General features: G+C 67.6%; 3 protein-coding genes across 3 annotated transcripts in view; 2 read left to right on the top strand and 1 right to left on the bottom strand.

The window, feature by feature from the left end:
- Positions 1 to 1,717: 1,717 nt before the first annotated feature.
- On the bottom strand, positions 1,718 to 10,828 carry PKDREJ (polycystin family receptor for egg jelly; the record flags this gene model as incomplete). Its single annotated transcript, XM_084254868.1, has 2 exons — positions 1,718 to 8,422; positions 10,529 to 10,828. The coding sequence occupies 2 exons, from the start codon at positions 10,826 to 10,828 to the stop codon at positions 1,718 to 1,720; spliced, it is 7,005 nt and encodes a 2,334-aa protein (XP_084110994.1).
- Positions 10,829 to 11,974: 1,146 nt separating this feature from the next.
- On the top strand, positions 11,975 to 24,051 carry TTC38 (tetratricopeptide repeat domain 38; the record flags this gene model as incomplete). Its single annotated transcript, XM_084254510.1, has 14 exons — positions 11,975 to 12,007; positions 12,812 to 12,889; positions 13,678 to 13,759; positions 14,182 to 14,353; positions 14,937 to 15,110; positions 15,928 to 16,003; positions 18,414 to 18,533; positions 19,293 to 19,352; positions 19,768 to 19,806; positions 20,556 to 20,637; positions 21,823 to 21,988; positions 22,890 to 23,049; positions 23,153 to 23,226; positions 23,818 to 24,051. The coding sequence occupies 14 exons, from the start codon at positions 11,975 to 11,977 to the stop codon at positions 23,909 to 23,911; spliced, it is 1,410 nt and encodes a 469-aa protein (XP_084110636.1). The 3' UTR covers positions 23,912 to 24,051.
- Positions 24,052 to 26,540: 2,489 nt separating this feature from the next.
- Positions 26,541 to 27,064, top strand: part of GTSE1 (G2 and S-phase expressed 1) — a gene marked incomplete at both ends in the record, with an annotated part of 12,295 nt that continues 11,771 nt past the window's right edge. The window contains 2 exons of the mRNA XM_084254867.1: positions 26,541 to 26,673; positions 26,765 to 26,899. Coding sequence (XP_084110993.1) covers positions 26,541 to 26,673; positions 26,765 to 26,899 — 268 coding nt within the window. The remainder of the gene's footprint in view (positions 26,674 to 26,764; positions 26,900 to 27,064) is intronic.

Here is a 27,064-nt window from a genome sequence, read left to right as displayed (position 1 = left end):
ACGGGACCCCTGGGCTCGCCCAGCCCCGCCCCGGCCGCGCCTCAGGCCCCGGGTGGGCCGCGCGGAGGCTCCTGCCCGGGCGGGCCGGGGCGGGCCGGGGCGGGCCGGGGCGGGCCGGGCGGCCGGGGGCCCGCGGAGGGCGGGTCGCGGCACCGGCGGCGGCTTCGGGTTGAACGGCCGCGCGCGTGGAGATCCACCAAGTCCCGGAGTCCGGCTGCCCCGAGGAAATTTAAAAGCCGGTCTCCCGCCGAAGACCGGAGGAGAGGCCGAGCGCGGGCCGCGCGGGCGACGAGAGACTCAGCCCGAGCACGCGGCCCTCCGCCGCAGCGACGAGATCACCAACCCGGAGACGCCGCCGGCGCTGGCACGGCGGGGCACGGCCTTGGCAGGACAGCCGGGCCGGCACAGCCTCGCCTGGGCCCGGGGGGGCTCTGCGCCCGGGCCGCGGGGGCACCCTGGACCACACAGTTTTTGAGGAAACCCAGCGGAGTCACAGCTAATGTGACAGCGGGCTTCCCGGAGGCATGTTCCATCTTGATGCAGCAGATCGCAGAACCCATTTGGGAGTGGGCAAGTTTGGGGGTTCGGGTAGCCCTCAGTCTGTCCCCCTGCCACCCTGGGTGAGCCACTAAACCGCTTCAGTTTCTCCCCCCTCCCCCCCAGGTGCTCAGGCATCCCTTGGGGGTAGCGGCAGACACCCAAGTGGCCCCCCTGCCAGGGCCCAGGGTGCCACGCAGGACACCAGGCACCCCCACGGGACAGGGAGTCCCCTCACACAGAATCATTGCACCCCCCACAGAAGAACTCTCACGTTTAATTCAGATAAAACTTCAGGTGGCCTGTGCACAACGAGCATGCTTCTGGGTGAAACCGTAGCAGCTGGCCCCCCCTAACAACTAAACACATTCACTTTACTAACCCTAGATGACCCGCCACACCACGAATAGCCCAGAGTCTGAAACCCGGGGGTACGGAGCGCTGTGGTCAGGAGACGAGACGCACTACCTCTCTGCAGGAACCCACGCGCTCACGCCTTTCCTGTTGCTCGACGAAATTCACGCGTCACGGCCAGAGTGCCAGCTTTTCATCTTCACTCACTGCAGCAGCTTCGGGGAACAGGTGGGGGGCTTCGGGGGTCTGGCCCCTCCCTGTATTCCCAAGCACGAGAGCAAATCCTGGAACTCCCCTCAAGGGCCCTCCAGTCCTGGCTCGGCTGGAATCTGGTAAGGGGGGGGTCGGGGAGTTGAGGAGGGTGTGGGAGGCGGCATCACCTGGCTGCCAGGGGATCCCAGCAGGACTGAGGGTCCCAGACTGCGCTGGGAAGGCACTAGGCTGCCAGCCCTGGGAAGGGGTGGGTATGGTGGGCATAGAAGCAGCGAGAGAACACTCTGTCCTGGCCAGGTGTGTGCGTGGGGTGGGGGGGCTCCCTCCCCCAATCCTGCATCTCCAACCCTCTAAATTGCTGCTGGCTCCAAAGACACTCCCGCTGTAGGGGAGCAGTCCTGGCTGGCAGGCTTCCTCTCCTGGGCGCGCTGCTGCAGAGGGATGCCCTCCTTCACCCTCCCGGGCGTGGCTGCCGAGTGTGGGGGTCCTTCCAAACGTAGGGGCTGTGTACTGCGAGGGGTACGGGCCGGGTCGAGGCGCTCCCGGGCCATGAGCATGCTGTCGTCCCACAGGCGGGCACTTGGGGCGTCTGCAGCTCTGGCCACTGCCCCACTCAGACGACCAGGTAGACCATCTTCTTGCCGTTGATGTTCCGGGTCTTCAGCCCCAGGTACCGGCGGCTGTTCATCCTGGGCTGCCCGTATAGCATGTCCTCGATGAACTCCGGCTCGTCGTGAGGGCGGGTAAGCGGCTGAAAGCCAAGGGCCGTGCGCAGCCGGCGGCACAGGAAGGTCACAGCGTCCGCCTCCTCGGATGGCTCCTCGTACACCGGCTGCTTCATCTCCTCGTAGGCGGACAGGATCACCGCCTGGAACAGGTTGATCAGTATGCAGATCATCACCAGCAGGAAGGAGAAGAGGAACAGGACGCCGAGGACCCTGCTGTGGGAGAAGGCGGTGTCTTGGAACGCCGAGACGCAGTAGGAGAAGATGGTCTGCATGGCGTGGACCAGGTTGCAGTAGTTCCACTCGTGCTGCCCGAACACCAGGTAGCCGAAGGCCATGTAGACGAAGAAGTAGACGGCCACCACGAGCGCCATGTGGCAGATGCAGGGCAGGGCGGTCTGGATGGCCCTCTGCGCCAGGCGCACATCGTAGAAGAACCTGGCGTAGCGGAGCGTCTTCAGCGTGGTCAGAAACAGCAGGAAGCCCAGGGTGACCCTCAGGAGGCGGTCCAGTTGAGCCACGGTGTGAAAGGGCACGAACTCCCTGGGGTGGGCCAGGTAGAAGGCGACCAGTTCCGAGGCCAGGAAGTGCTTGGCCAGGAAGAGCACGATCAGCACGGCGAAGAGGCACTTGAGCGTGAGGTTGAGCTGGTTGTACACGCTGCGCAGGTAGGAGGTCCGCTCCTGCAAGATGACGTAGCCCTCGTCCAAGGTGTAGGCCACAAAAAAGATGAGGATGGCCACGTACAGGTAGATCTCGGCCGAGGTCTTCCTGTTGAAGTCGGCCAGTGAGAAGGCGTGCAGGTCCACGCTGCTGTTGACCGTGCCCAGCTCGGAGACCTCGAAGATGACCGAGATGCTGCAGAACAGGCTGACGTCCGCGTTGAACGTGGTCAGGTCCACGATCACAGCCCACGTCTTTTCATCGAGCCAGCTGTTCTTCTGGAGTTTCTTGAGTCTCAGGCTGGAGTTGAACTGCTGCTGTTCTGTGAAGAAGGAGAAGGCGTACCCGCCGGACCCGTAGGTGTGCAAGTCCCCCGACGCCTGGTACAGCCACCTCTTCTCCGGGGGCTTGTACGTGAAGCCATTGAAGACCCTGGCCGCGCTCCCCTTGTCCACCACCTTCCAGCTGTCCGTGTAGTTCTGGGTGTCTTCCGGGTCGGTGCCGTACTGGGAGTGGCAATGGATTTCGCGTCCGATTCTGTTTTGCACGAAGTTTTTGGAAGGCGGGCACGCCTTCTCCGCCGGCGTGGCCCTCAGCTGCCTCATCAGCGGCAGGCCCAGGATTTTCGAGGTGGTGTCGGGGAGGAAGGTGGGGTTCAGGTCGTTGTGGAACAGGGGCAGCGCCACGCGGGTCAGCCACCCGTACACGTCCGGCAGCTTGCTCACCTGGACCAGCTCGGCGGAGACGTGCTCGCGGAGGAGCTGGCTGTAGTAGAAGCTGTCCGTGTGGCGCAGCACGGGGAGCAGGCTCAGCAGCAGGCCCAGGAAGATGAAGTGGGTGACGATGTAACTGAGGAACAGGTACGCCCGCCGCCTCATCCTCTTCTTGTGCCTGAATATCCTGATCTCGTCCGCGGTGAGGGGCTGGTACATCCGGGTGCCCCGGATCCAGATGACCTGCTGGTGGAGCCGCTCCATCTCCGTGGGGGTCAGCGCCTTGCCCTCCAGCTTGATCTCGCTGTAGCGGTGGTTCCCGACCCACGAGATGTTCTTGCTGTACTTGGGCTGATTCGCCCGGAAGCCCGTCATGAGGATGACCTTCAAGACCTGGATCAGGAGGACCGACTGGCAGAAGGAGCAGAAGGACGCAAAGAGCCAGTCCAGCGACTTTTCGTAGCCGTAGGTCAGCCCGTAGAAGACGATGAAGAAGGAGGAGATGCTGGTGCTGGCGAAGACCAGGAACCAGGCCACGTAGACCCAGCAGTGAGGCAGCGTGAGCCGGGGCTTCTTCTGGAGGGCCTTGGAGAGGTCCAGCGGCTGCTTGGGGCCCGAGGGCGGGGCCTTCTGGTTGTTGTTGAGGTTCCTGTTGCTGGTGTTGATGTTTGCTGTCTGCGAGGGGCGGGCCGGGACTCCGGCCTCCTTGGGCTCCCGCTTGATGGAAGCCGTGCTCGACTGGGACATTTTCTTCTGCGAAGACTTCGGGGTCATCTTGGCCTCCTTGGCCTCTTTGGCCCCCTTGGACCCCTTGGGCCCCTTGGCTCCCTTGGGCCCCTTGGCCTCCTTGGGCCCCCTGGCCTCCTTGGCCTCCTTGGCCTCCTTGGGCCCCTTGGCCTCCTTGGGCCCCTTGGCCTCCTTGGGCCCCTTGGCCTCCTTGGCCTCCTTGGGCCCCTTGGCCTCCTTGGGCCCCTTGGCCTCCTTGGGTTGCTCCTCGGTCACCTGCCTGTTGTGCCACTTTTCCAGGTGCTCCTCCCAGTGCCCGCCTTCGTCCAGCAGCCAAGGGTATGGCTGGGGACTCACGGCCTCCAGGGTCACCTGCGGCCTCTTCTGGGAGTAGGTGAACAGAAAAGTGATGGCCACCTGCACGGGCAGCGTGATGATGGCGCTCTCCAGCCCAATCATCATGGCGCGCACGTACTGCCCGCCCTCGTACTCACTCTCCTCCTCATTGCTGAGGTTGAAGAACATGATGTTGCACAGCAGCGAGGCCATGAGCATGGCCAGGCAGCAGGACAGCCGCTGCAGCCGGTTGAAGGGCTTGGAGATGACGCCCAGGAAGATGGAGAACCACAGGTGGTTCTTGCCCAGGCTGTAGGACGCGTCGATCAGGAAGTAGTCCTCCTTCCGCAGCGGCTGGTCCGGGGGGATGGCGTGGAAGGTCCTGTCCACTTTGGACTCCACAGACAGCCACTGCCGGCACATGAACAGCCAGATGTGCCGGCTGAACAGATTCTCCACCTTCATCCTGCTCAGGTACCAGCTGGGCTCGTCGCCCTCGTTGTTGTGCCACACGCGGACCGAGTGCACTTCCCCCAGGTCGCTCTTGGTGGCCAGGAGGAAGGTGTTGATGCTGCCACGGTAGAGAGTGATGAAGTGCGGGTGGGTCAGGCAGTGCACACTGCTGTTGGCCTCCGTCCCCTGGAGCTGAATGAACACGTTGGACCTGGTCCCCGCCCCGCAGCGGCTGCCCGTGAAAATGGTCACCAGGTAGCACACGTGGTCGTAGGGGTCGTTGTCGGGCAGGACGATCACGTATTCCCGAAGAAACTGGTCCGTCTCATCTCTGTGCAAGGCCCAGAAAGCTAGGATTATGTACATGACCAGCAGGGTGAGGACGGTGAAGAGGGCCACGGGGTTTTGGGGGACTTTCTTGATGGCCACGAGCCGCAGGTCCACGGGGTTGGGGGCCACGAGCATCTTGGCCGTCAAGTAGCGGGTGTGCAGGATGAGCTGGCTCAGGCTGCGCTGCCGCCGGGTCGGGCCTCTGCCCCTGCACACGCAGTGCACCCGGTCCAGAGTCGTCCTCTCGCCCAGCACGCAGGCGTAGTCTCTCCACTCGTTCTGGAGGCCCAGCATGTCGACGCAGTAGACCCTGAAGACGGAGATCCGCACCAGCTTGTCGCTGGGTGTCAGGATGAAGCGCGGGGCCTCCAGCATCACCAGCATGGTGCACTGCGCCGAGAGGCTTCTCTGCGCGATCACGTCCAGCAGCGACGGCGGGAAGCACAGCACGTGCGCCTTCTTCACCACACAGTTCGGGTCAAACAGCTCGCTCCAGTTGGCCACCGGGGGGATGTCGTGGGGCACGAGGAAGGTGGCCACCAGGGCATTAGCGTCCACCTGGTCGCCGGCGAACACCGACACAGTGAACGGTACCGTGACCTCCGTCACGATCTGGACCAGCAGCTCCTTGGGGATCCTGCAGTCCACCTCGACCTTGAAGGCGCCCGTCGTCTTCCCCGGGGACTCGTCGGACAGCTTGGTCTCCTTGTCGGGGCTCATGGTGAGGTTGAACGTCGTCCCGTTCGGGGTGTTCAGGACCAGGAACACCTCTGTGACGTCGGGCATGATGTCGATCAAGCCCCCGCTGGCATTGAGGCCGGTCACCCGCATCCCTACCACCTGCGCCGTGCCATTCAGCCAGTCATTCAGCCAGGGGAAGGGGTCCTTCGCAAACTCGCAGAACATGGTGGAGATCGGGGAGTTTGTCGGCAGGAGGGGGACGCCGCTCACGTTGATCGTGGGGCGGAAGCAGCTGCCCAGGTCCCCGCCGCGGGTGCAGAGCTCGCTCACCTGCCACGGCTCTGACTTCTTGACGTACATCTTCAGGCTGGCGCTGCGCAGCTCGGTAGTCTCGTTCCCCGGCACCTTGCCGGCCAGGACGACCTCTGCGAGAGACTGGACCAGGTGCAGCGGCCGCTCGATGAGGTCCCTTCTGGACCTCAGCTGAAGGATGTTGGACAGGCTGGTCAGCACCCCGGTGCACACGGTCTCTATCTGCTCCGAGTGGACACTCGTGGTGTTGTGCTGGAACTGGCGCAGGGCCTCATTGGTCTGCCAGGTCCTCAGCGTGGCAAGCTTCCGGGCCAGGGTGCTGAACTCAGACCCCTTCTGGGTCAGCTTCGCGAGGACCATGACGACCTGGCTGATCTCCACCATAGTGCCCAGGGGCATGAGGTACGTCTGGTTGACCAGGTGCTCCCGGAGCTGGACTCGTTCGGCCAGCAGCGCGGGCTCGTCTTTCATGCTGTTCAAAACAGAAGCAATGACATAAGCGAAGTAGCCCGCGGGCAGGTGGGCCCTCCTCTGAAAGTAGAGGGACAGCGCGGAGTCTCGGCCCACGGTGTAGTTGACCAGCTGCTGCATCAGGGTCTCCGAGGAGAAGCTGTCGGTGGGGGGCAGCACCACGACAGAGAAGGTCACTCGCGCAAAGGCCCCCAGCACGTCGAAGACCTGGGCGTACAGCCTCATGGCGAAGTGGGTGGGCTTGGGCCCCACGGGGAAGAAGGAGGGCGGGGAGTACGGCTTCGTCCCCAAGTGCAGGATGATGCCCAAGTTGTTCTCCTTCAAGGAGCTGATCTCGGCGAAGCCGTACAGGTCGGCGATGACGATCTTGTAGGTGAGGGGGGTGTTGAGGTCGCGGAAGTTATCACACCGGACCACGAATTTGGTCACCAGCGAGATCCCCTTGGGCGGCTTCACGCTGCAGTCCCCGACGCGGGGGATGTGGTTGACGATGAAGGAGTGTCTGAAGACCAGGTCCCACCCGCTCCAGGCTCTGACGTGGGCGGCGACCCAAAAGGTGGCTTCCGTGAAGTCCTTGAAGGCCAGGGCCTTGAAGTACATGTACTCGGTCTCCCGTCCCGTGGTGGTCTGCCCCCCCCAGTTGAACTGCACCTCCTGCCCGGTCTGCGTCCGGATGGACCAGTAGTACGTGTCTTCGGGCGTGCAGCTCGTGCAGTTCACGAACAGGGAGAACCTCTCCGACGTGACCAGCACCGTGTTGCAGTTCTCGATGCAGGAGATGCAGGCCTGGGGCGGCACCCCGCGCAGCACGTTGACCTGCTTGTCCGCGAACGCCGTCCGGTCGCCCTTCTCCACCACCATCCTGAAGAAGTACACCAGGTTCCCTTTCAGCGTCTTCGGCTGCAAGGTCAGCACTGAGGTGGGCGGCGTCCGCCACTGCAGGGAGCCGGCCTGCTTGGCCAGGCAGACCTCCTTGCTCTTCACCGCGATCTTGTCCCCCTGGTAGTTCCCGAGGTTGGTGGTGCAGTACCAGAAAAAGTGGAGGCCCTCGTAAGGGCGGTGCGCATCCGGGTCGGAAGACGGGGAGCCGTCCAGCACCAGCCTGTCCACAAAGCTGATCGTCGTGTTGGAATTCCCTCGAAGAACTGCCTGGAGGGGGCTTCTGCCCACGATGGAGTAGACGGCGTCGGACATGTGCCGCGGGATGCTGGTTCCCGCCAAGTCGCGGGAACCGCCCGTTTCCACGATGGTGAGGGAGAAGTTAAACAGGTACACCCCCCAGTCTAGCGTATTTCTGGGGATGCGTATGGCCAGGGTGGACTGATCGATGATGAACCCCGAGAGCGGCATGGGCCGCTTCCAGTCGGGGGTGGCCCCCACCGCAGGCACGCGGAACACCTGCCACTGCTGCCGGAGGCTGTGGGGCCGGGAGCACACGAAGTCCCGGGTGACCTCGAGGAGCGCGTCCGTCCTCCTGCTCATGCGCACGGGCGAGCCGCTGCCGTGGATCCTCACCTGGTAGATGGCACAGATGCCCTGGCAAGCCGCGGGGTTCTCCAGGGCGCGGCCGTCCGCGTCGAGGACCAGGGTCGGGGACCCTTCCGGGGGGCACCTGGCTGGGGCGGCGCCCGCGTCGGGGGGCGGGCCAGGCGCCCGGCGGGCGGCGCTGTCGGGGGCGCTGGGCGGCTGCAGGTGGCCGGTCCATCGCGGGCGCCGGGGCCGGCGGAGGTCGCGGCGGGCCCGCAGGCGCGGGTCGGGGGGTCCGGGCGCCGGGGCGCAGAGCGGCACGTGCGCGCAAAGGCCGGGGCGCGGGGGCGCGGGGCCGGGGAGCGGGGGGACCCCCCAAGAGCCCCCTCGGGGGCGTCGCAGCGCGCCCTCCGCTTCCGGCGCCGGGCCGCGGACCCCGGGCTGGAGGCGGCGCGCCGGGCCGGGCGCCGCGGGGAGGGCGGGCCGGGCCCCTGGCGGGGCCGGCGGCCGGTGGAGGCGGCCGAGGGCCGCGCCCAGGAGGAGCAGCAGCAGCGGGCGGAGCTCGGGCCCTCCCGGCCACATGGCGCTCAGCGCCGAGGAAGCGGGGCGGGGCGGGGCGTGTCCAACCGCCAAGGGGGCGCGCGGGGGGCCGCAGGGCCCCACGGACGGCGGAGGTCACGGGCGGGGCTGGGGGGTCACGGGGCAGCCGTTGGGAGGGGGCGCGCTGCTGGGGCCGAGGGCTGCTAAGGTGGGGGGGCTGCGGGGTTCCTGGAGCAGCCCAGCCCCTGCCCAGGTCTCTGCATCAGGGGCTGATCTGGGGTGCACTTTGCAGCCCCACTGAGAAGGGCCCTGAGCTTGGGAAACTACCTGTGACTGTCCAGGGGACCCTGAGCCCCAGACTCCCCGTCAGCACCGCGGGGATCCTCCTGAGCTTTTCCTGCTCCCTTAGGGTGAGGCCCCTCGTCCTGATTCTCTCTTCCTTTTTTTTTAATTTTTAAAAAAGATTTATTTATGTGCGCACACAAGACCTGGGGTGTAGCCAGGGGCATGGGGTTTCCTCTGCCTTTATTTAACGTCCAGCAGCTTATCTTTACTCAGAGACACCCCCAGCCCCAGCTTCCCCAAGACCCTCACCTGGGCGGGGCTTTTACTCTCCTGCTCTTCTCCCTGCCCCACGGGAGCGGCCCCCTCAGCCACAGCCTGCTGGGCGGGCCGCGGACCCCTGACCCCCACCCGCGTTCTCTGGGTCCGCAGGGCTGCCCGGCCTCCATTCCTGGCCCGCCCCCCAGGATAACCTGCTGGCCAGGAGACCAGCTTCCCGCCCGGGAGGTGCTTCGGGTTTTTCTATCACTGATGACGTGCAGGGCGCCCCGCGCCCGCCCCTTGGGATAAGCAGATCTCACAGTTAAGAAAACAAATTGCCCCCCCACCCCCCCACCCCCGCCCGCGACTGCCTGGGGTGAAGGGTCTCCATTTACCTTTTGTTGAAAAAATAAAAAACCTTTTTTATTTTGGTAATTTGTCCGGCTTCGTGTGGGTGCAGCACCCTCCAGCGTCACTGCTCCCCGCACTGCACCCCCTCCGGTCCCCCCAGCCACATGACCCTCACGCCAGGGGCCGGGCCAGGGGAAGGCCGGACGCCTGCCGGTCCTCCCTGCGGGCCTGCCCTCGTCCCTCGCACCACAGGCTCCCCCTTGACACCTTCCCGAATGTGTGGGTTTGTGGATTTTTGAGCCACCCGGATCCAGTCTCCCGGACCCCACTCTTCCGGGCAACCGTCTTGGTTCGAGACCTGCTCCCAGCCGCTCTTCCCCCACGGGGATGCCCCTGGGCTGGGAATGCAGCCCCCCTGCCCTGGGCATCAGGGAGTGTGGCCTTCCCTGCTGCAGACCCCAAGCCTGCCAGTGCCCCAGCCCCAGCCCCAGCCCCCTCCACCCGCCGCCACTGGGCCCTCCAGGGACACCGCCCAGCAGGCTCGGGGGGGGGGGGGGGCCGGGGAGTGCAGGACAAGGCTCCACACAGGCTCCCCCACCGCAGCGGAGACCGGTCCACCCCTTCCCTGCCGCCCTCGCTGTTGTTCTTGGCCTTTGGGGGCCTCCTGGTCTTGCAGGGGTGCAGTGTCTGAGCTTCAGGGCTGGGTGATCTTCATGTGAACCAGCCAGATCCCTCCAGGCCCTTCTCCACAGCGGTGGCTCCAGTTTGCACTGGATTTGGGGCACAAGGAGGTGCTTGTCTTCTGTGTAAAACTGAAGGGCAGGGCGCGGGAACGCCAGGGATGGGGCGAGCGCTGTCTTCTCCTGAGCGCGGGTCCGCACGAGGGACCAGCTGAGAGCGCGGTTTGGCGGCACGTGCCCGCGCGCGGCGGCGTCCCGGCCCGTCTCCTTCCTGTCCAGAGCAGCCACATCGCTCCAAAGGAAACCAGCACCCGACAGCAGCACCCCCAGCCCGGCGGCCCCCGGCTGCTGTGCCCGCTCGGCTCTGCCTGGCTGGGCCCCCGAGGGCGGCAGCCCCCTCAGCCGGGGCCGGCTCCCGGCTTCTTTCACCCGCCTGCCGGGAGCCTGCGTCGGGCGTCCTGTGGGTGGCTGAGTCATCTCCCCTCCGCGCACGGAACGCGTTTCCGCGACCCCGGCCTCGGCTGACGGACCCCTGGGCCCCCCGGCTCTGGGCACTGCGCGGGGCGCTGCTGGGAGCTCTGCTGTTCGGGGCTGTGTTCATCCCCTCGTCCAGCCCTGCTGTGCGTGAATCGCGGGCGGGTTCCGTCTGTCCCTCGGGGGTCCCTCGCTCTTCCACAGCCCGGGCACCGTCCTCATCCCCGCAGCAGCGCGGCAGGCCCGGACTTACCCACATCCTCGCCGGTGCCCGTGGCTCCCTCTTTTTGGCCAAAGCTCCAGCCATCTGACGAGGGGGGACGCGGCACCTGGTGATGCCCCCGTGGGCGGCGCGGACCCTCCTGTGCGCCAGTGGCCGTCTGCGCGTCGGGGGACCCTCCCTTCCCTTCCTTCGCTCATTCTCAGAGCGGGCTTTGGCCGCGACGCCGCGCTGCGGGCCTGCCACGGGGCCTGCGCCCGGGACGCCCGCCGGGGCTGCGCGGCGGTGGGGTGTCCCTCACCTGCGCGGCATTATCCCGGAGTGGAGGAGCTCTTCATTTCCATGAAATCCGATCCGTCCCGTGGCCCGTCCCTGCTCTTTTGGAGCCGAGACCAGGCCGCGCCGGCCGGGCCGACTCCTGAGCCGGCTTCTGAGTCCCAGCTTAGGGGAAGTTGATTCCGAGCAGGCGCTTCTGGAGCCAAATCAAAGCCAGAGGCCCGCGATGAACAAGACACAGGATTTATCGATAAACGACACGGACCCTGAGCCCGCCCTCGAGCTGCCGTCTGGCCTGGGCCCTGCGCGGTGGGGGGGGTTGGGGGGCGAACCGGGGGAGCGGGAGGCCGGGCCGGGCGCTGCCTGCGCGCAGGTGGGGGAGCTGCTCCCCGCGAGGGCGGGATTTGCCGCCCGGGGGCTCCAGAAAGGCCGGGCGGGGCCGGTCCCCGGCGGGGGGCCCGGGAGAGCCGGCGCGGAGCAGCCGCCCCGACGGCCGTGGGGGGCCTGCAGCGCGGCCGCGGGCGGGAACTGCCGGCGGTGGGAGCGAGTCCCCGAGGCCGGGGTCCCCGGCGGGGGGGAGGCGCTGGAGGGGCCGGCGGGCGGGGCGCGTCGCTCTGCCGGGGGGCCGGGAGCCCCGCGCCGTCCCCCCCCCCCCCCGCCCCGCACCCCCATAGGCGGAGGCCGCGGCCAGGCGCCGCCCCGCGCTCCCTGACCCGGGCCCGCCCCGCCCCGCCCCGCCGGGGGTGTGTCGGGGCGGCCAGTGCGCTTGCGGGGAGCGCGCCCCCCCCCCCGCACCCCGCCGCGCCCCGCCCCGCCGCGCCCCCGCCCGGCCCGCCCCGGCCCGCCCCGGCCCGGCCCGCCCCCGCCCCGGAAGCCGCCGCCGGAGCCGCGACCGCCCCGACCCGGGCCATGGCCGCGTCCGCGCCGCTGCGCGACTGCCAGGTACCCCCGCGCCCCCCGGCCCGCGCCCCCCGGCCGCCCGCGCCCCCGCCCGGCCCGCGCCCCCGCCCGGCCCGCGCCCCGGGGTCCCGCGAGGGGGCGACCCGGGCGCGCTCGGCCCTTGCGATCGCGCGCGGTCGGGACCAGGGACCCTCGGGGGCCCCACCCCCGGGCGCCCCTCGCGCCTGCGGGACCTGCAGACCCCGGGCCTCCCGGGCCCGACTCTCCGCGGGCCGCCAGGGAGAGGCTGAGCCCGTCTGCGGAGGAGGAAGGGGGGCGGGGGGGGGACCGCTCCCCACTCGGCGGGGGTCGGGCCCAGGAGCGCGGCCTCTGGGCGCTCCGACCACCCCAGCCGTCCCCGCGGTCAGACCCACGTGCCCCGACGTCAGGCGAGGGGCCGGGAAGGTGCCCGCGGTGGGCACAGAGGCCGCCTGGCAAGCGCCCGGGAAGACGGCGCCGGGCACTCCAGGCCGGACCCTCTCTGCCCCCAGACCCCCCACATTGCGGTCAGGGCTCCCGTTTACTGAGTGTCGGCTCCCTCGCCGCCGCGGGACCCAGAGGCCCACTTCGGGGTGCAGCCAGGACCTCAGGGGTGATTTGGGCCATCTGGGAATTGCAGGAGGACCGGCCTCAGGGCTCAGCTCTGCTCCCAACCCCCTGGGGCGCCAAGCGCCCGGCCCTCCCCTCAAGGCTGCGTCTTCGGAGACCCATGGCCTCGGCCCTCGGAGGCCTGGGGCGCTGGCAGGGGGGCGCAGTGTGTGCCGGGAAGGCGCGTGGACGGCGCCCCAAGTCCCTCTTGCTGTGCAGGCGTGGAAGGACGCCGGGCTCCCGCTCTCCACCACCAGCAACGAGGCCTGCAAGCTGTTCGACGCCACCCTCACCCAGGTCGGCTGACCCAGAGGGACGGAGGCCCCTTCGGTGACGGTCCACAGTGAGGCCCAGCCCCTTTGACTGCTGGGGACACTGAGGCCCAGGAGGGAACTGACCTTGCCCTGGGCTGGTTAAGGGAGGAGCAGGTGCTGCCGTCTGCACTCGCCGGGGAAGAGGAGAGCCGCTTCCCCACGAGGGGGAGGCCGCTCCTGCCCCACCACACAGCGGCCCTAACCCCCACGCACACCCTGTCGGGGCTTGGGGGTCTGAGCCTTCCTGCCGGAGCCCTCCCGGGGTGTCCACTCTCCGGGGCCTCCGAGACGCACGTGCTAGAAGAGGGTGGACGTCGCGCAGACATCTGCAGGGCGGATTCTGAAATCTCACGTGTTAGGACAGTCGCAGGCTTTGAAAAATAGGCAAAAAAAGGGTTAGAAGTAAAGAGATTAAGGGAGGCCTCGCCCGCTCCCCGTAGCGGTGTTTGCTGTTCTTTTTTAAAAGGTTGATGAGGAGGTGGAAAGGCCGGTGTCCGGGCCCACTCAGGGCGGAGGAAGCTGGTGGGTGGGCAGGGCACCCGCCGGGGCACCTTGCCATAAAGGATTCTTTTTGCCAAAGACGGGCTCGCGGGCCCTAAGTGCGCCCGGTGTTCAGTCTCTTTATAAAAGTTTAGTTTTATAAAAGTTAGAGCCCAGGAAACAGTTGGTAGAAACGTTCTAAACAGAGAAAATGTTCTAGGATGAGAGCAGGCTGAGGCACGGGCCTCTAACGGGAGCCTGGGTCCGCTCTGCTCTGCCCTGTGATTTCAGTATGTGAAGTGGACCAACGACAGGGGCCTCGGGGGCATCGAGGGCTGCCTGTCGAAGCTCAAAGCCGCAGACCCGACCTTCGGTGAGTGACGGGGGTTGGTGACCCCGCTCCTCTGGCCCACCCTCCCTTCGCCTCCCGCCCCAGCTCTCAGTGTCAGAGAGGGACCGAGACAGGGTCCCGGCAGTGGCATCTGCGATTGGCCCCGGGAGGCCCTGAGCTGGTGGTGGCGACGCCGTCGCCAGTGAGGGAGGGGGTGTGGGGAGCCCCAGCAGCCCCTGGCCGGTCACCAGGTGAAGGGGTAGGGGCTCAGCTACAGGCCCCTGAAGGCCTCCTCACGCAAGTGTCCGCAGAGACACGGCTGCTTTTGGAGTTGCCACCCTCCACGCCCCTGCTGGGCGGGGGCAGGGCACGCAGCCTGGCCGCCAGGCTGGCCCTCGGGGCAGGGGTTTTGTGACTTGGCCGCCCAGACTGGCCCAGTCACGGGCTGTCTCCTGCCTCCCCAGCCATGGGCCACGCCATCGCCAACGGCCTGGTGCTGGTCGGCACCGGAAGCTCCGTGAGGCTGGACAAGGAGCTGGCGCAGGCCGTGAGGACCATGGTGCAGCTTGCCCAGACCCAGTCGCTGACGCCCCGGGAGCAGCTGCACGTGGCGGCTGTGGAGACCTTCGCCAAGGGGTGAGGGGTCTCCTGGGCCCGAGGCCGTGCCAGGCCAGAACGCAGGCTCCGGGCCGCCCGACTGCAGAGGCCTCTGCGCTGAGTGACGCCAGGAAGGGGCAGCGGGATTCCCCGGCCGCGCTCACAGCCACTTGTTTCGTTTCATTTGATAGGTTGCTTATTTCCTTTGTTATAAAGTTATCAGGGCCAGATTACAGAACTGTATAGCAGATAGAAGAGGGAAGAGAACGCTCCCTACGGCTTCCTGCCCTAAGACAGCCTGCGGGCATTGCCCAGAGCCCCATGCGCTGCCAGCGTTGCCCCTGAGACCTGGAGTGCTGGCCGGGGAGGGCCCCGCAGAGGGAGGGGTCTGGCTGAGGCTCCACCTTGAGGTCTCAGGTGAAATTGTCTTTAGCCACTTGCTTAACCAGTTTGTTTTTTGGCATGAAACTGAGAATAAAGTTTCCCACTGGCTTTTCAGTTTTCTAAGCCACAGTCCGACACAGGAAACCTCTCAGAGCTTTAACCGATTCGGCGCAGACCGTGGCGGGAAACGTGAGCTCCAGGGCGGGCCGGGCCTCTGAGACCCTGTCTCGGCTTCCAGGAACTTCCCGAAGGCTTGCGAGCTCTGGGAGCAGATTCTCCGGGACCACCCCACAGACATGTTGGCCCTGAAATTTTCCCACGACGCTTACTTTTACCTGGGCTACCAGCAACAGATGCGAGACTCTGTGGCTCGCATTTACCCCTTCTGGACCGCCGACGTGCCCCTGAGCAGGTACGTGCCCGCTAGACACCACATGTGTCCACGTCCCCCGCCCTGGAAGTGGCCCCTGCTGCCCATGCCGCCCTAGCCCTTTGCAGCGAAGACTTCGTGCTTCTCCCAGGACCCTCGCCCCTCCCTGCAGAGGCGGGGCCGGTCAGCTCAGCACACTCTGCTGCAGGGACAAGCGTCCCCTTGCACGCCACGTGTCCACCACGGCAGGGCTGGGCTCCTGGCCAGAGAGGCAACTGCTGCCTGGACAGGCCTGGGGGACTTGCATGGTGATTAGGTGCCCAGAGCAAAAGGGAACCCTGCCCCGCCCCTCTCCCGCGCCCCCCGCCAAGGCCAGAGCGGGTCCCCCCGAAGGAGGCTGAAACTAGTTCACTCCATGCTTGGGAGAGGGAGACCAAGTGTCGCCGTGGACAGCTCTGGGGACCCCCATCAGCTGCGTGGCGCCTTAACCGTAGGGCAGCGGGAAAGGCCAGACAGGCAAGCAGACGGCAGAGCTGGGCCAGGACGCTTTCCCGGGGCCTGCCGCTGTGCCGCTCACCCGGCGTGTGCACAGGAGCGGGAGATTCCATTTAGAGAGCTGGCTCCTGCCGCTCTGGGGGCTGGCACGCCTGAGTCCTCCCACCTTCAACTGATTGGACGAGGCCCACCCAGGTCCGAGGGCAGATGATCCCAACGTTAGTCTCCCTGAAACATCCAGACCAGCGCCTGGCCGAGTGACCCAGAGCAGGCCCCACTGCCCGGCCAGCTAGCTCGAAAGGCCAGCCCACGCCTGGCAGTGCCTGGCACGTCAGCTCTCCTCGCCTTTTCTCTCCGCTTTCAGCTACGTGAAAGGCATCTATTCTTTTGGACTGATGGAAACCAACCTTTACGATCAGGCGCATAAGCTCGCCAAAGAGGTAGGCGGCCTTCCGGAGAGCCGCGCCGGGGGGGGGGGGGGGGCTGGCGGAGCGCACACTCCACTCCGTCACCCTGCAAGGCCCCCCACTGGGCTTCTGCCTCAGGCACGGGGCAGCTGCCACCTGTCCCTGCCCTGCCCTCCTGACCACGCTGCGGCAAGCCGAGTCCACGGCCAAGACAGTGGGCAGGGCGCCTACACTCAGGCCTCGGCTCGGCGCGGCCCTGGACCCCGCCGCCTCTGACCCATGCCGGATCCGGAGCCTGGAGGGGGAGTGTCTCGAAGTATTTGTGCCATCCTGAGCCTCGCGTTTCTAAGTGTCACTGGTCTGCTGGGCGATGTGGCAGCTAAGGCTGCTCCCGCAGGGCCCAGACGGACCTGGGCCGCCTCCCCTCCTGGGGGTGGGGTCCCGCTGGCCAGCGCTTCGCTTGACCGCTCCCCCGTGCGGAGGGAAGGGTCGGAGCCGCGTGGCTCTGCTGTGCTCCCGCTCTGTGCGCCGGCTGGCACGGTGGGCGCCCCCACACGCCTGGCCCAGGCCACGCCGAGACCGCAGCGGTCAGACCCTGCTGCCAGGGGTGTTTCTCGAGGCCTCCCTCCTCCAGCTCTGCTTCTCAAAGCATGGAAGCAGGCCCAGGGGAGCTCCGTTCTTCATGGGCGGTGGCAGCCACTCCACGCCCAGCTCGGCGCTGGTACCTTTTCCTCCACGCAGCACCTCCGCCCGCGAGGCATTGGAATACTTGTTGTGGGAGCTGGGCGCTGAGGCTCAGCGAGGTGGCGGCTGGAGCTGGTCTGAGGCTGTGAGCGCCCCTGGCCACCTGCCCCGCCCACTGTCCTTTCAGCTGCCTGGACCTGACCTGGGTCCCAGCACCCCTGCCCAGGACACAGTCAGCACCTGCAGGGGCCACTGGGGTGGGCTGGGGGGCCGGGGGGGACGGCCTTGAAGACTGTGATTATGGAAACGGGGCCTGGGCTCAAGGGCAGGGCAGTGAGCACTTGAGCACCCGCGTCAAGGTGACCACACCCCGCCACAGAGGGGGCCAGCCTCGGAAGCGCTCGTTGGAGGCCACGGCCACCAGGCCTTTGTGTTAGGGGCACCCAGCTGGCACGGGGAGTAGCAGGGGGCTCAGGAGTCAGAGGGGGGCCAAAAGTTCAGGCTGATGCCTGCCAGGAGCAGGCAGGGTACACAGGGTGCGCCTCTGCTCCCTCCCCTACGAGAGTGGGGGGCTCAGCAGCCCCTATGAGCAGAGCCTCAGGCAGGCCACAGCAGTGCCCGGCCGTGGGCCTGCGAGCTGGACCCAGGCTGACGAGGGGCAGGGGAGCAGAGGGCAGGCAGCCTGGGGAGCCACAGTCTCCACAGCCGCGGAGCCCGGGCCATGGCGTCCAGGGTCACAGTACAGGGAGTGGCTCAGTGACAGAGGCTGAGGGCGCAGATGGGGGGACAGGCTGGGGTCAAAGGCTAGGGAAGCAGCAGGGCAGGATCAAGCTGTCCCCGTAGGCCTGGAAGGACTTGGACTGTGTCCTAGGGATCCTGGGGCGGGCTCTAAGCCAGGAGGAGGCTGGTCGCGGGCCTCAGAGAGGGGCAGTCTTAATCTCTCGAGGGGAAGCGCCGCCACCCTGAGCCCAGCTCCATGCCTCTGCCAACAGGAGTGTGCCTCATGCAGCGGGTCCCTTCTCAGGGCTGAGCACCCCAGCTTGCTCGGTGCCGCCGCCCCTGAGCTCTTTCCCAGGGTCCCCATGTGGACTGGCCAGAGGGCTTGCTGGTGGCCACATGGCTCCTGCTAGGCCAGCTCTGGCATGGGAGCCTGGGCTCGTGTGGATGGTCCACAGTTGCTGCGGGTCCGCTGGCCGCTGCCTGGCGCTCAGTGGGCACCATGAGCGGACCAAGGTCTCTGCAGGGTGAGAATCATACCACGTCCTGCTGGCCTGGCTGGTTGCTGCCAAACTTGCCAGGCGCGTGAGCGGCCGCTGGTGGTCGTGGTATCATCGTGAGCCCAGGCAGCCCTGGGCCAGGTCCTCCCAGGCGTGGGGCAGCCGGGAGCCCCGCCGCAGCAGGCCGTCCACATGGTGCTGGCACACACGGCCGCCGCCTGGTCTCTGGCAGCTCCCGAGGCCGGAGCGCCGGGGCACATGGCAGAGCTGCTGCTGTGCGTGGAACGCTGTGGGTCAGGGGTAAGTCCCTGCTTTGGAAAGACCCTGCTGCCCCCTGCGTGAGTCACAGAGGCCAGACCGGGCGGCGATGCCTCCCCTCGGCACTGGTTGGAGGTGACACCAGCCAGCACGCCCCAGGCAAACGGGCTGGCCTCTGGGGTCAGCGTCATTTTGAGGGCCGCCTCGAGCGCCCCCAACACCTGTTCAGCGGGGGCCCCTGCAACCCGGGCCGCCTGCCACGTGTCTCCCTCGTCTCCCCCCAGGCTCTGTCCTTTGACCCGACGGACGCGTGGTCCGTGCACACCGTCGCCCACATCCATGAGATGAGAGCGGAGGTCCAGGACGGCCTGGCGTTCATGCAGCGCTCCGAAGCCCACTGGAAGGTGCGTCCCGCCGGCCGCCTGCCGGAGAAGGCCGTCCTCCCGCGGCTGCGCGAGCTCTGCGGTGGGAGCCCAGGGGCCAACCGGTCCTGCCCCCCGTGGCGTGCTCTGGCAGCCATGGGAGCCCCAGCACCTGCCAGCGCTTTTCAGGGGTTTTAGACTTTCCTGGCCGGAGGCACTTGGTTGTGAAAGGAGTGGGAGTGGGACGCCAGGGCCCTGGAGACCACGGGCGGGAACCCGGAGTGGCCCCGGAGCGGCTGCTGCAGGTGTGCTGGGGCGCCCGGGCCGCCTGCAGGGCCCACACGGGGCCGCGCTGCTGGGCCCATCTGTACCCTCAAGCTCTGCCAGGCCCTTTCCAGCGGCCTGATCACCGTGGAACTCACTGCTCCCGCCCCTGGCTTGCTGCCCAGCTGGGGTGGCCGCCCGCCTCTGTGGGCAGGGGGTGTCTGCGGGCCCACCTCTGGCATACAGCTCGGTCAGCTGGCAAGGCGGGGCCTGCTGCCCTGCCCATCGCTGCGCCGCAGGGGGCTTCCAGGGTGGGGGGTTGGGCAGCCGTGAGCCCAGGGCTGGCCTGCTCCGCCAACCAGGTTCTGCGCTGGCCCAGCCTCGGTCTCCCCCATGCTGTGGGAGGGGGCTCGCCCGGCGCTGGGCCGATGGCAGGTCCCTGCGCCCTCACGCGGGCATCCTGCGGGGACACTAGACAGCGTCCGTGCTGGAGATTTCGTCCCGACTGCCAGATTTGCTCTCTCTCGTTCTCCCCAGGATTCCGACATGCTGGCTTGTCATAATTATTGGCACTGGGCTTTATACCTCATTGAAAAGGTGAGCTGGCCCGCTGCCCAGACCCGTGCTGATGTCCAGGTCGCTGTCCCTTTGGCTGGCTATTGGCCGGCCCCTGGCGTGCTGCGGTGTAGCCGCCCCTCTGCCCGGGCCCTCCGCCCCCGGGCTTTCTCGCGGTCAGGACCCAGGACCCAGGACCGTGCCTGCCGGTGCCTTGCTGGGGCTGGGCTCACCAAGCACACCTCCACCTTCGTTGCCTGAAGGAGCTGAGACCCTCCTGGTGCTTTGCCCCCAGGCCTGGGGCACCCCGAGCCCCAGAGATCCCACCACTGGGCCCCCGGCGAGGCTGCTCCCGAGTGCGGGGCCGCCCGACGCCACCCCAGCCGCACCCGGGGGCCACTGTGCTCGTCTCGGCCGCCCTCCCCTCCACATCACTCACGGCAGCTTGACCTTCCAGGGTGAATACGAGGCCGCGCTGACCATTTACGACACCCACGTAAGTGCCCGGCCCCCCTCCCATCGGGCTCAGCGCGGTCCCCCCGCCCGACAGGCCTTTGCGCCCACCCGCGAGGCCCGGCCGTTACCCGCGGGCTGAGGAGAGCCTGCACTTGTGCGGGGGCCAGGCCCGGCGCCGCGTCGCGCCCGGAGTGGGGTGGGGCGGGCGGAAGGTGCCCACCTGAGCCGGGCCGCGTCTCCGCGTGTCTCCCTGGCCGTTTTCCTCTGGCGAGGGCCTCGACCCGGCGTGGGACGTCTTTCTTTGCCATGGAACCTTCTGGAGCCGTGGGCTCCCCAGCGTGCTCCCCCGCGCAGGCGGCCCCGCTGGCCCCGGCTGCACTGTCCCTCGGCCCTGCGCCCCACTCCTCGCGCCCCTCCCGGCCCCTAGAGACGCTTCCAAGAGAAAAAGCCCGCGCAGGCTGCAGACGCCTGAGTGACGAGGCCGGGGCCAGGAGGACGCCGTGACCGGGGGGCTCCCTGGAGCCTTCCCTTCGAGTCGCCTTTCGAGCTGCAGGACCCTGGGGTGGAAGTGAGGATGGCGCTGACTGAAGCCCAGACAGTCCTCCTAGAACTGACACGCGGGAGCGCGGCACTCCGGGCCCCGTGGTCCGCGCCCGGGAGGCGGGAGGTGCCGGGGCCAGGCTGCAGCGTCGGGGGCTCTTCCTCAGGCCTTCCCGGGCCCCCCGCCCCCCATCGGCGCGGCCCAGAGAGCTGGGCCCAGTGCGCAGCTTCCCCGCCCTCGCGTTCCAGATCCTCCCCAGCCTGCAGACCAGCGGCGCCATGCTGGACGTGGTGGACAGCTGCTCCATGCTCTACAGGCTCCAGATGGAAGGTAGCCGGGTCTCCGCTGCTCCTCCCCGCCAGAATGGGGGAGGTGGGGCCGGGGCCCGCAGGAAGGGGCTGGGAGCCCCTCCAGGCCGCTGCAGGCTGCGCACCAGCTCTGCGGCTCCTTCAGCCACGCTGGGCGTGGGCCCAGGCCTCACTGCCCTTCTCCCAGTGCCCAGCGTGGCCTCTGGCCTACCCAGGGTGGTGCCTGCCATCCCCACAGCCTGCCCGCCAGGCCTGTGTTGCGCAGGTGGCCCTGGCCCACGTCTGGGTGTCTGGGTGCCGCCTCCATCCTGGAACAAGGGAGCTGAGGGTTTCTCAACACCCTGGGATTCAGAGAGAGGTTTCTCAACCGGGTCGCCCCACGCTCTGCGGGGAGTCTGGACGGTGGCCACGGCTCTGGGGGCTCCGGAGGTGTCAGGCCAACCACGAGCAGCGGGGCGGGGGGTGTCCCCAGCCTCCCTCAGGCCCAACAGAGCCAACCCTGAGCCACTTGGGGCTCCAGGTCGGCAGAACAAGCTTTGTGGAGGGTTCTGGGGGGCTTCCCGGCAGAGGTGAACTGCGAGCCCCGAAGAGGAGGCTTTGCTAGGCAGAGAGGGGCAGAGAGTGTCGCGTGCAGAGTCCCTGGGACAGAAGCCAGCAGTCTGTCAGGGCCGGGCGGGCAGTGAGGGCGGGGGTGGGGGAGGCGGGACGGGCAGCCTGGCATGACCCGGGGCTGTGCGGAGCCTGGGAGGGCAGCACGGCCTGGCACCCCTGCCTCAGACAGACTCCTCTGGGGCCCCAAGGCCTCACTAACCCTTTACCCCCAGAGGTGGACCTTGGTCCCCACGGGGCTCCAAGGAGGCTGGGGAGCAGCCCGGCTGGGAGCGGAGCAAAGCGGGGGCTCTCTGGAGCTGAGCAGCCCAGACATCGAGGCTGCTACTGGGCGCCCGCATGTGACCCGCATGGGGAGCTTCACCAGCGGCTTGGGGCTCGCCCAAGGGACCCGAGTCCCGCGCTCAGCACGCGCTTGCTGCCTCGCCGGCGGCGGCTTTAGAGTCACACAAGTCAACCTGGACCGACCCCTGCTGCCCTGGTGTGAGGCCAGCGCCGCTGCTGCCACGGCCTCCTGGCCTGGAGCGGGGTCCCAAGATCCGGGGGTGCGGTTCACGCCGGAGCCTCACCGAGTCCGGGGTCTCCTCCTGTGTCCTAGGGGTGTCTGTGGGTGAGCGGTGGCAGGAGGTCCTGCCCGTGACCCAGAAGCACAGCCGCGACCACGTGCTGCTGTTCAACGATGCGCACTTCCTGATGGCGTCCCTGGGCGCCGGGGCCAGCGGGACCACGCGGGAGCTGCTGACCACCCTGCAGGAGGCCAGCGAGTATGCAGAGGGCTGGCCCGGGTGCTGGGGGCCGTCTGGGGCCTGCCCGGGGTGCCCTGCCTGCCAGGGAGGCTGGGGTGAGCCCCAGGGAGGACTGCCCCCAGGTGTGCCTCCTCCAGGTGTGCCCCCAGGTGTGCCTCCTCCAGGTGTGCGCCTCAGGTGTGTGCCCCAGGCAAGTGCCTCCAGAGCGGGTACACCTTCCAGGGTCCAGTTGTTTCCCCCAGGACGGAGGGCGGCTGTGAGGGGCTCCATGTCACAGGTAGCCTCTCACAGGACTGCCCGTGGGGCCAGGGCCGCAGAGGTGCTGCTTCCGGGCTGAGGCCGCGGACAAGGCGCCTCTGCTCTAAGCCTGTCGCTGCCTCTGCACGGTGGCAGTGGCGCCTGCCCGCAGTGACCGGCTGGAAGGACTGTGTGCGGCAGGACGTAGGGCAGTGCCCCTGGCCTGGGCCCTGGCACCGGGGAGGGAGCCAACTCCAATCTAAGCAGGGTCGGAGAGGTGCGGTGCCCTGCGGCCTGGCCACAGCCTGCAGCTCGGAAGGCCTGAGAGCCACTGAGGAATTTGCTTCTTGCTTTCAAGCTGGGTTTGGAGCCGCCGCTGCAGGCCAGCCCCAGGGCTCGGCTGCCCAGCCGCCGGTCTCCAGTGTCCACGCCACCCCACCGCCAGCCCTCCCTCTGCTGCGCCGGCTGGTGCAGCCACCCGCGCTGTACACAGGAGCAAACCGAAGCCAGGGCTGGGGCCTGATCTTAGAGCCGTGTTCTCTCCCTATGCACCAAAGCGCCTATGTGCGCGGGCAGTGCCGGGGACATGGGCTGAGGAAGGGGCCCCCTCCCCTCCCTCAGGCGGGCGGCAGGCGGACCCTGTGGGCAGCGAGGCCCCTGAGGGTACGGTCTCGGCTGGCAGGTCCCCAGAAGAGAACTGTCAGCTCCTCCTGGCCCGAGACGTGGGGCTGCCCCTGTGCCAGGCTCTGGTGGCGGCCCAGGAGGGGCACCCTGACCGCGTGCTGGAGCTGCTGCTGCCCATCCGCTACCGCCTCGTCCAGATCGGGGGCAGCAACGCCCAGGTGAGCGGCTCTGGCCGGGTCCTGTCGTCCACCGCCCGGCTCATCCCCGAGCGGGTCCCACCACCGCCGTAAAGCAGGAGGCTGAGCCGCCCTGTGCTTCCAGAGGGACGTCTTCAACCAGCTGCTGATTCACGCCGCCCTGAACTGCACGTCCAGCGCCCACAGGAACGTGGCCCGGTGAGTCCTCCTGTGACCCCGACCCGCTCCCGTGCAGCCGCCTCACAGGCCTCCAGCGCGCAGTGCTCCCACCTCCCTCCCCTACGCTGGGTCCTGCCTTCCGAGCTGTGAAACTGAGGCGACAGGGTGCTTGTCTCTTATCGGCATGCCCAGCCTGGCCAGAGGGACCCCACCTGCGGGCCTGCCTGCCCCCCCAGCCCACGCCTCATTCTAGCCGTGCTGGGCTGCAGCTCCCCAAGCACATCCTGCTGCCCCGGGCCCCTGGGCCTTTGCACATGCTGTGCCTCTGCGTGGGACCCGGCTGGTCCTCCAGCCTGTGGGCTGGGCGCCGGGGCGAGGCTGTGGCTCCCAGGTGCTGAGACAAGGGCCAGAGAGAGCAGAGCTCGGGACTGTGCCCCCTGAAAGTGACAGCCGAGGGGAGGCCCGCTGCCCTGATGGCCTCTCCTCTGCCCAGCAAGAAGGGCGTCTTCTTACTCCCTGCCCCTCAGCCCCGGCTTCAGCTGCCTGTGTCCTGCCCTGGGGGCGGGGGCCATTGGAGCCCCCATATTATTCTAGAAGATTCCCCAACAGACCCAGTCTCTGTTTCTGCAGGAGCCTGCTGATGGAGCGAGACGCCTTGAAGCCCAATTCGCCCCTGACGGAGCGGCTCCTCCGCAAGGCGGCCGCTGTCCACCTCCTGCACTGAGCGCGCCTGGCCGTCCCCCTCCAGCAGTGAGCGCCCTGGGCTGTCCCCCGTGGGCCTCGTGGGTCAGAAGCGGCCCTTAGGAGTGCGGCTGGCTCTCAGCAGGAGGCCCTGTAACCAGCAGCTTTGCCGAAGAGACGACGCAGATGCATTTGAAACGTGGCTCAGAATCTTCTTTTCATCCACGGTGACGGGACAGAGTGCAGCTGGCGGGTCAGAGCCCACGCGGTGTGCCCACCAGGCGGGGGCACGGCCTGGCCATCACGGGGCAAGGGCGGGCTCAGCCGGGAGGGGCCTCTTCCCCGCGGCCCTGGGAGCTGCCAGGAACGCCTCTCCCGAAGGCCTTGGCTTTGAGCTCTCCATGTCTAGACCAGAGCATCAAGGTTCTTGTCCAAGGGTCCCCTGAGGAGGAAGTGACTTGGGGGGGTTGCAGCTGGGGCGGGAGCCAGTGGAGGTGCTGCTGAGTCACCCCAGACCCTCATCCTTCTGGGCAGGGCCACTCCCCTCCCCCAAGTCTGCAGGCAGAAGCTGCCAGCTTCCCAGAGGGGCGGCTCTGGTGGGCCGGGTCTGGGGGACTTGCTTCCCCCACTCTGAACTGCACGTGGGCCCCCCGGGGACGGGCCTCCTTGTCCACTGGCTTTAATGGCCGGAATGCGCTCGTGCAGGGGCGCCCCCTGGTGCCCTCAGGCTTGTGGCAAAATCCAAAGCCTGTGATGGTGGCTCTTTAACAAGATGAGGCCACGGGGTGGGGCGGGGTGGGCACTCCCGTGTCCAGCTCCCTGCCCCCAATAGCCGCCTGGACTACGCCCCCGCCCCAGCTGCCCGAGGCCCATGTGCGCCGGGGGCAGAGGGAAGAGCAGGTCCCTGGGACGGGGACACCTGCGCCAGGTCAGACAGACATGGGCCGGGCCTCTCCGGTGCCAGGCCTGCGCGGGTCCTTCGGAGACCCACTTCCCCTTGACCTGGGGATGGGCCTGGGCCAGGGAGCCAAGAAATGGGTCATTACAAGAGGATTTTAGTGCAGAGAGGTTCCATCCCCGACCGGGAGCCAGGGGCCCATCCCAGGGGGCTGCCTCCCCCGCGGCCGCCCTCCCACCTGTCCCCACAGGGCCTGGTCATGGCCCCCAGCCCTCTCCCCCCAGCCCCCTCGCCTAGTTCCCCGGCCCCCCCTCTGGGAAGCCCTCTGCGTCCCCCCTCAGGCAGGGAGGCGCCTCCTCTGTGCCCAGCGTCCTGGGGCCTACACCGGGCGCTGTGGCAGGGGCTGGTGAACGAGCCCACGGATGAAGGCGCCAGCACCAAGCTGGACGCCATGGGGAGCAAGGGCTCTGTGGTGGGCGGGAAATGGAGGGTAGGGAAGACAATCCCGCTGTGCACCAACAGCGCAGGGAGGGAGCCCGGGACGCAGGACCCCCGCCCCCACCCTTACCATGTGTCGCCCTCTCAGCTCGTCTCAGGCCTGGTGCTGGGCCGGCGAGGCTGGGGACGGCAGGGGGACCCTGTGCTGCCCTCTAGGAGCTCACAGCCTCGGGGGGACAGGAGTGGAGTGACCACGGCAACGTGGGGTGACTGGCAAGGACGGTGCGAAGCCAGGGGCTCGGGAGTCTGGAGGAGGCGGTGGCCCAGGATGACTGCCCTCCGGAACAGCTCTCTGCCCAACCTGCCCCACATCAATAGCTCATCACCATCCCTGAGGACGGCAGGCCCTGGCGGGTCCCCCTCCCCACTGCCCCCTCCGCCCAGCAGTCCACAGTGAGGCTGTTATAGAGCAACCCCGATATTAAACGGGTTCCTGGCTGTGGGTCCTCACCCGCGCGCTTTAAAGGGACTTATGAATACTCCACTGCAGGCACACACAAAAGGGTTAATAAAAGGTTTATTTACGAGAGAAAAAGAAATAAGGAAAATGGACAACTCAGGGAGAAAATAGGGAAATAAAGTCTTTCATGCGTCCTACCCGATCCGCCGACCTGGAAACCCAAAGGCCCTCTCCGAGCTGGCCGGACGCTCCGAGCTGGCCGAGAGCCCAAAAATGGAGAGACCCCAAAGCCCACGTGTCTGCCTTTTATATCCACCTGGCTGCTTAACCCCACCCTCAGGTCCCAGCCCCCTTCCCTTGGGTGGGGATGGGATTTGGAGTTCCCGGTGTCTTTGGCTTTGACCTGGGGTGGGGGTGGAGTCCACAAAGCCTGTATGGAATCAGCTTTGGGACATCCTTTTCCCCCTAACAAGGCCAGCAACACAGTGACACTGTCCTGGCAGAGTCCCCTCTCCCCGCACTGCGCCTCCAGGCCGCGAGGTGGGCACAGGTAAGCCTGGCTCACCGGCCCAGGTCAGTCTCAAGCTTCTGCGGCTGGCCGGCCAGCAGTCCTCCACGAGCTCTCCGGTTTGCGCCACTGTGCGCGCTTCCCCAGGCGGCTCCACCACCGGCCATTGAACTCTGCGTCTGGGCTCACCCGGCCAATCTGCCTGCACCCCTTTTGCCCTTGGGACACACCAGCTCCCCATTAGCTATCTCCCCCAGGGCAGGCTCCTGCCATAGCCTCCAGCTGCGCCCGGGCCTTTCCCTGGGGAGCTCACCCAGCGCCCAGAGGCACAGATGCCCTTCAGCTGGGCCCCAGAGGGAGCTGTCGCCATGGGCTGGCCCAGCTGCAGCCTGCCCTGCACGCCCCCCAGGGCCACGCTGCACCAGCCGCGGGTTTCCACTGTCACACCGGTCACTGACGTCGTGCCCTGGACCACGGCGGGCTCCCCGCGCCGGGCCGATGGCCAGTAGTGCCCATGGACACTGCAGCGCTTACAGAGCAGGCGGACGCGCTTAGTTTGGCCTTCCCATCCCCCCACTTTCTCCATTTGCAGATAGCGACCAGGACACGCCGACCCCGCGGGGGACACCGTGCGTGGGGCCAGGCGCCCCGGTGCACGCAGTGCGCGCCCACACCTGCTCCGGGACCGACCTCGGTCCACAGGGCCACCCGCGCGGCGGCAGTGCGCGTGCGCGCCGCCGCCTGCCTCCCCGCCCGCGGGCTCGAACTACAACCCCCAGTATGCATCGGGCGCCGGTCTCGCGAGAGCCATTTGAAACCCGCCCATCGGCGGTGGCCGCGCCCCCGCGCTCGGACTACAACCCCCAGGATGATACCCGACAGGCCGCGCGCT

The sequence above is a fragment of the Talpa europaea genome (assembly GCF_964194135.1).
Source record: "Talpa europaea genome assembly, chromosome: 15".
In the NCBI taxonomy this organism is placed as follows: domain Eukaryota; kingdom Metazoa; phylum Chordata; class Mammalia; order Eulipotyphla; family Talpidae; genus Talpa; species Talpa europaea.
This window is presented reverse-complemented; position numbering and strand designations above follow the sequence as displayed.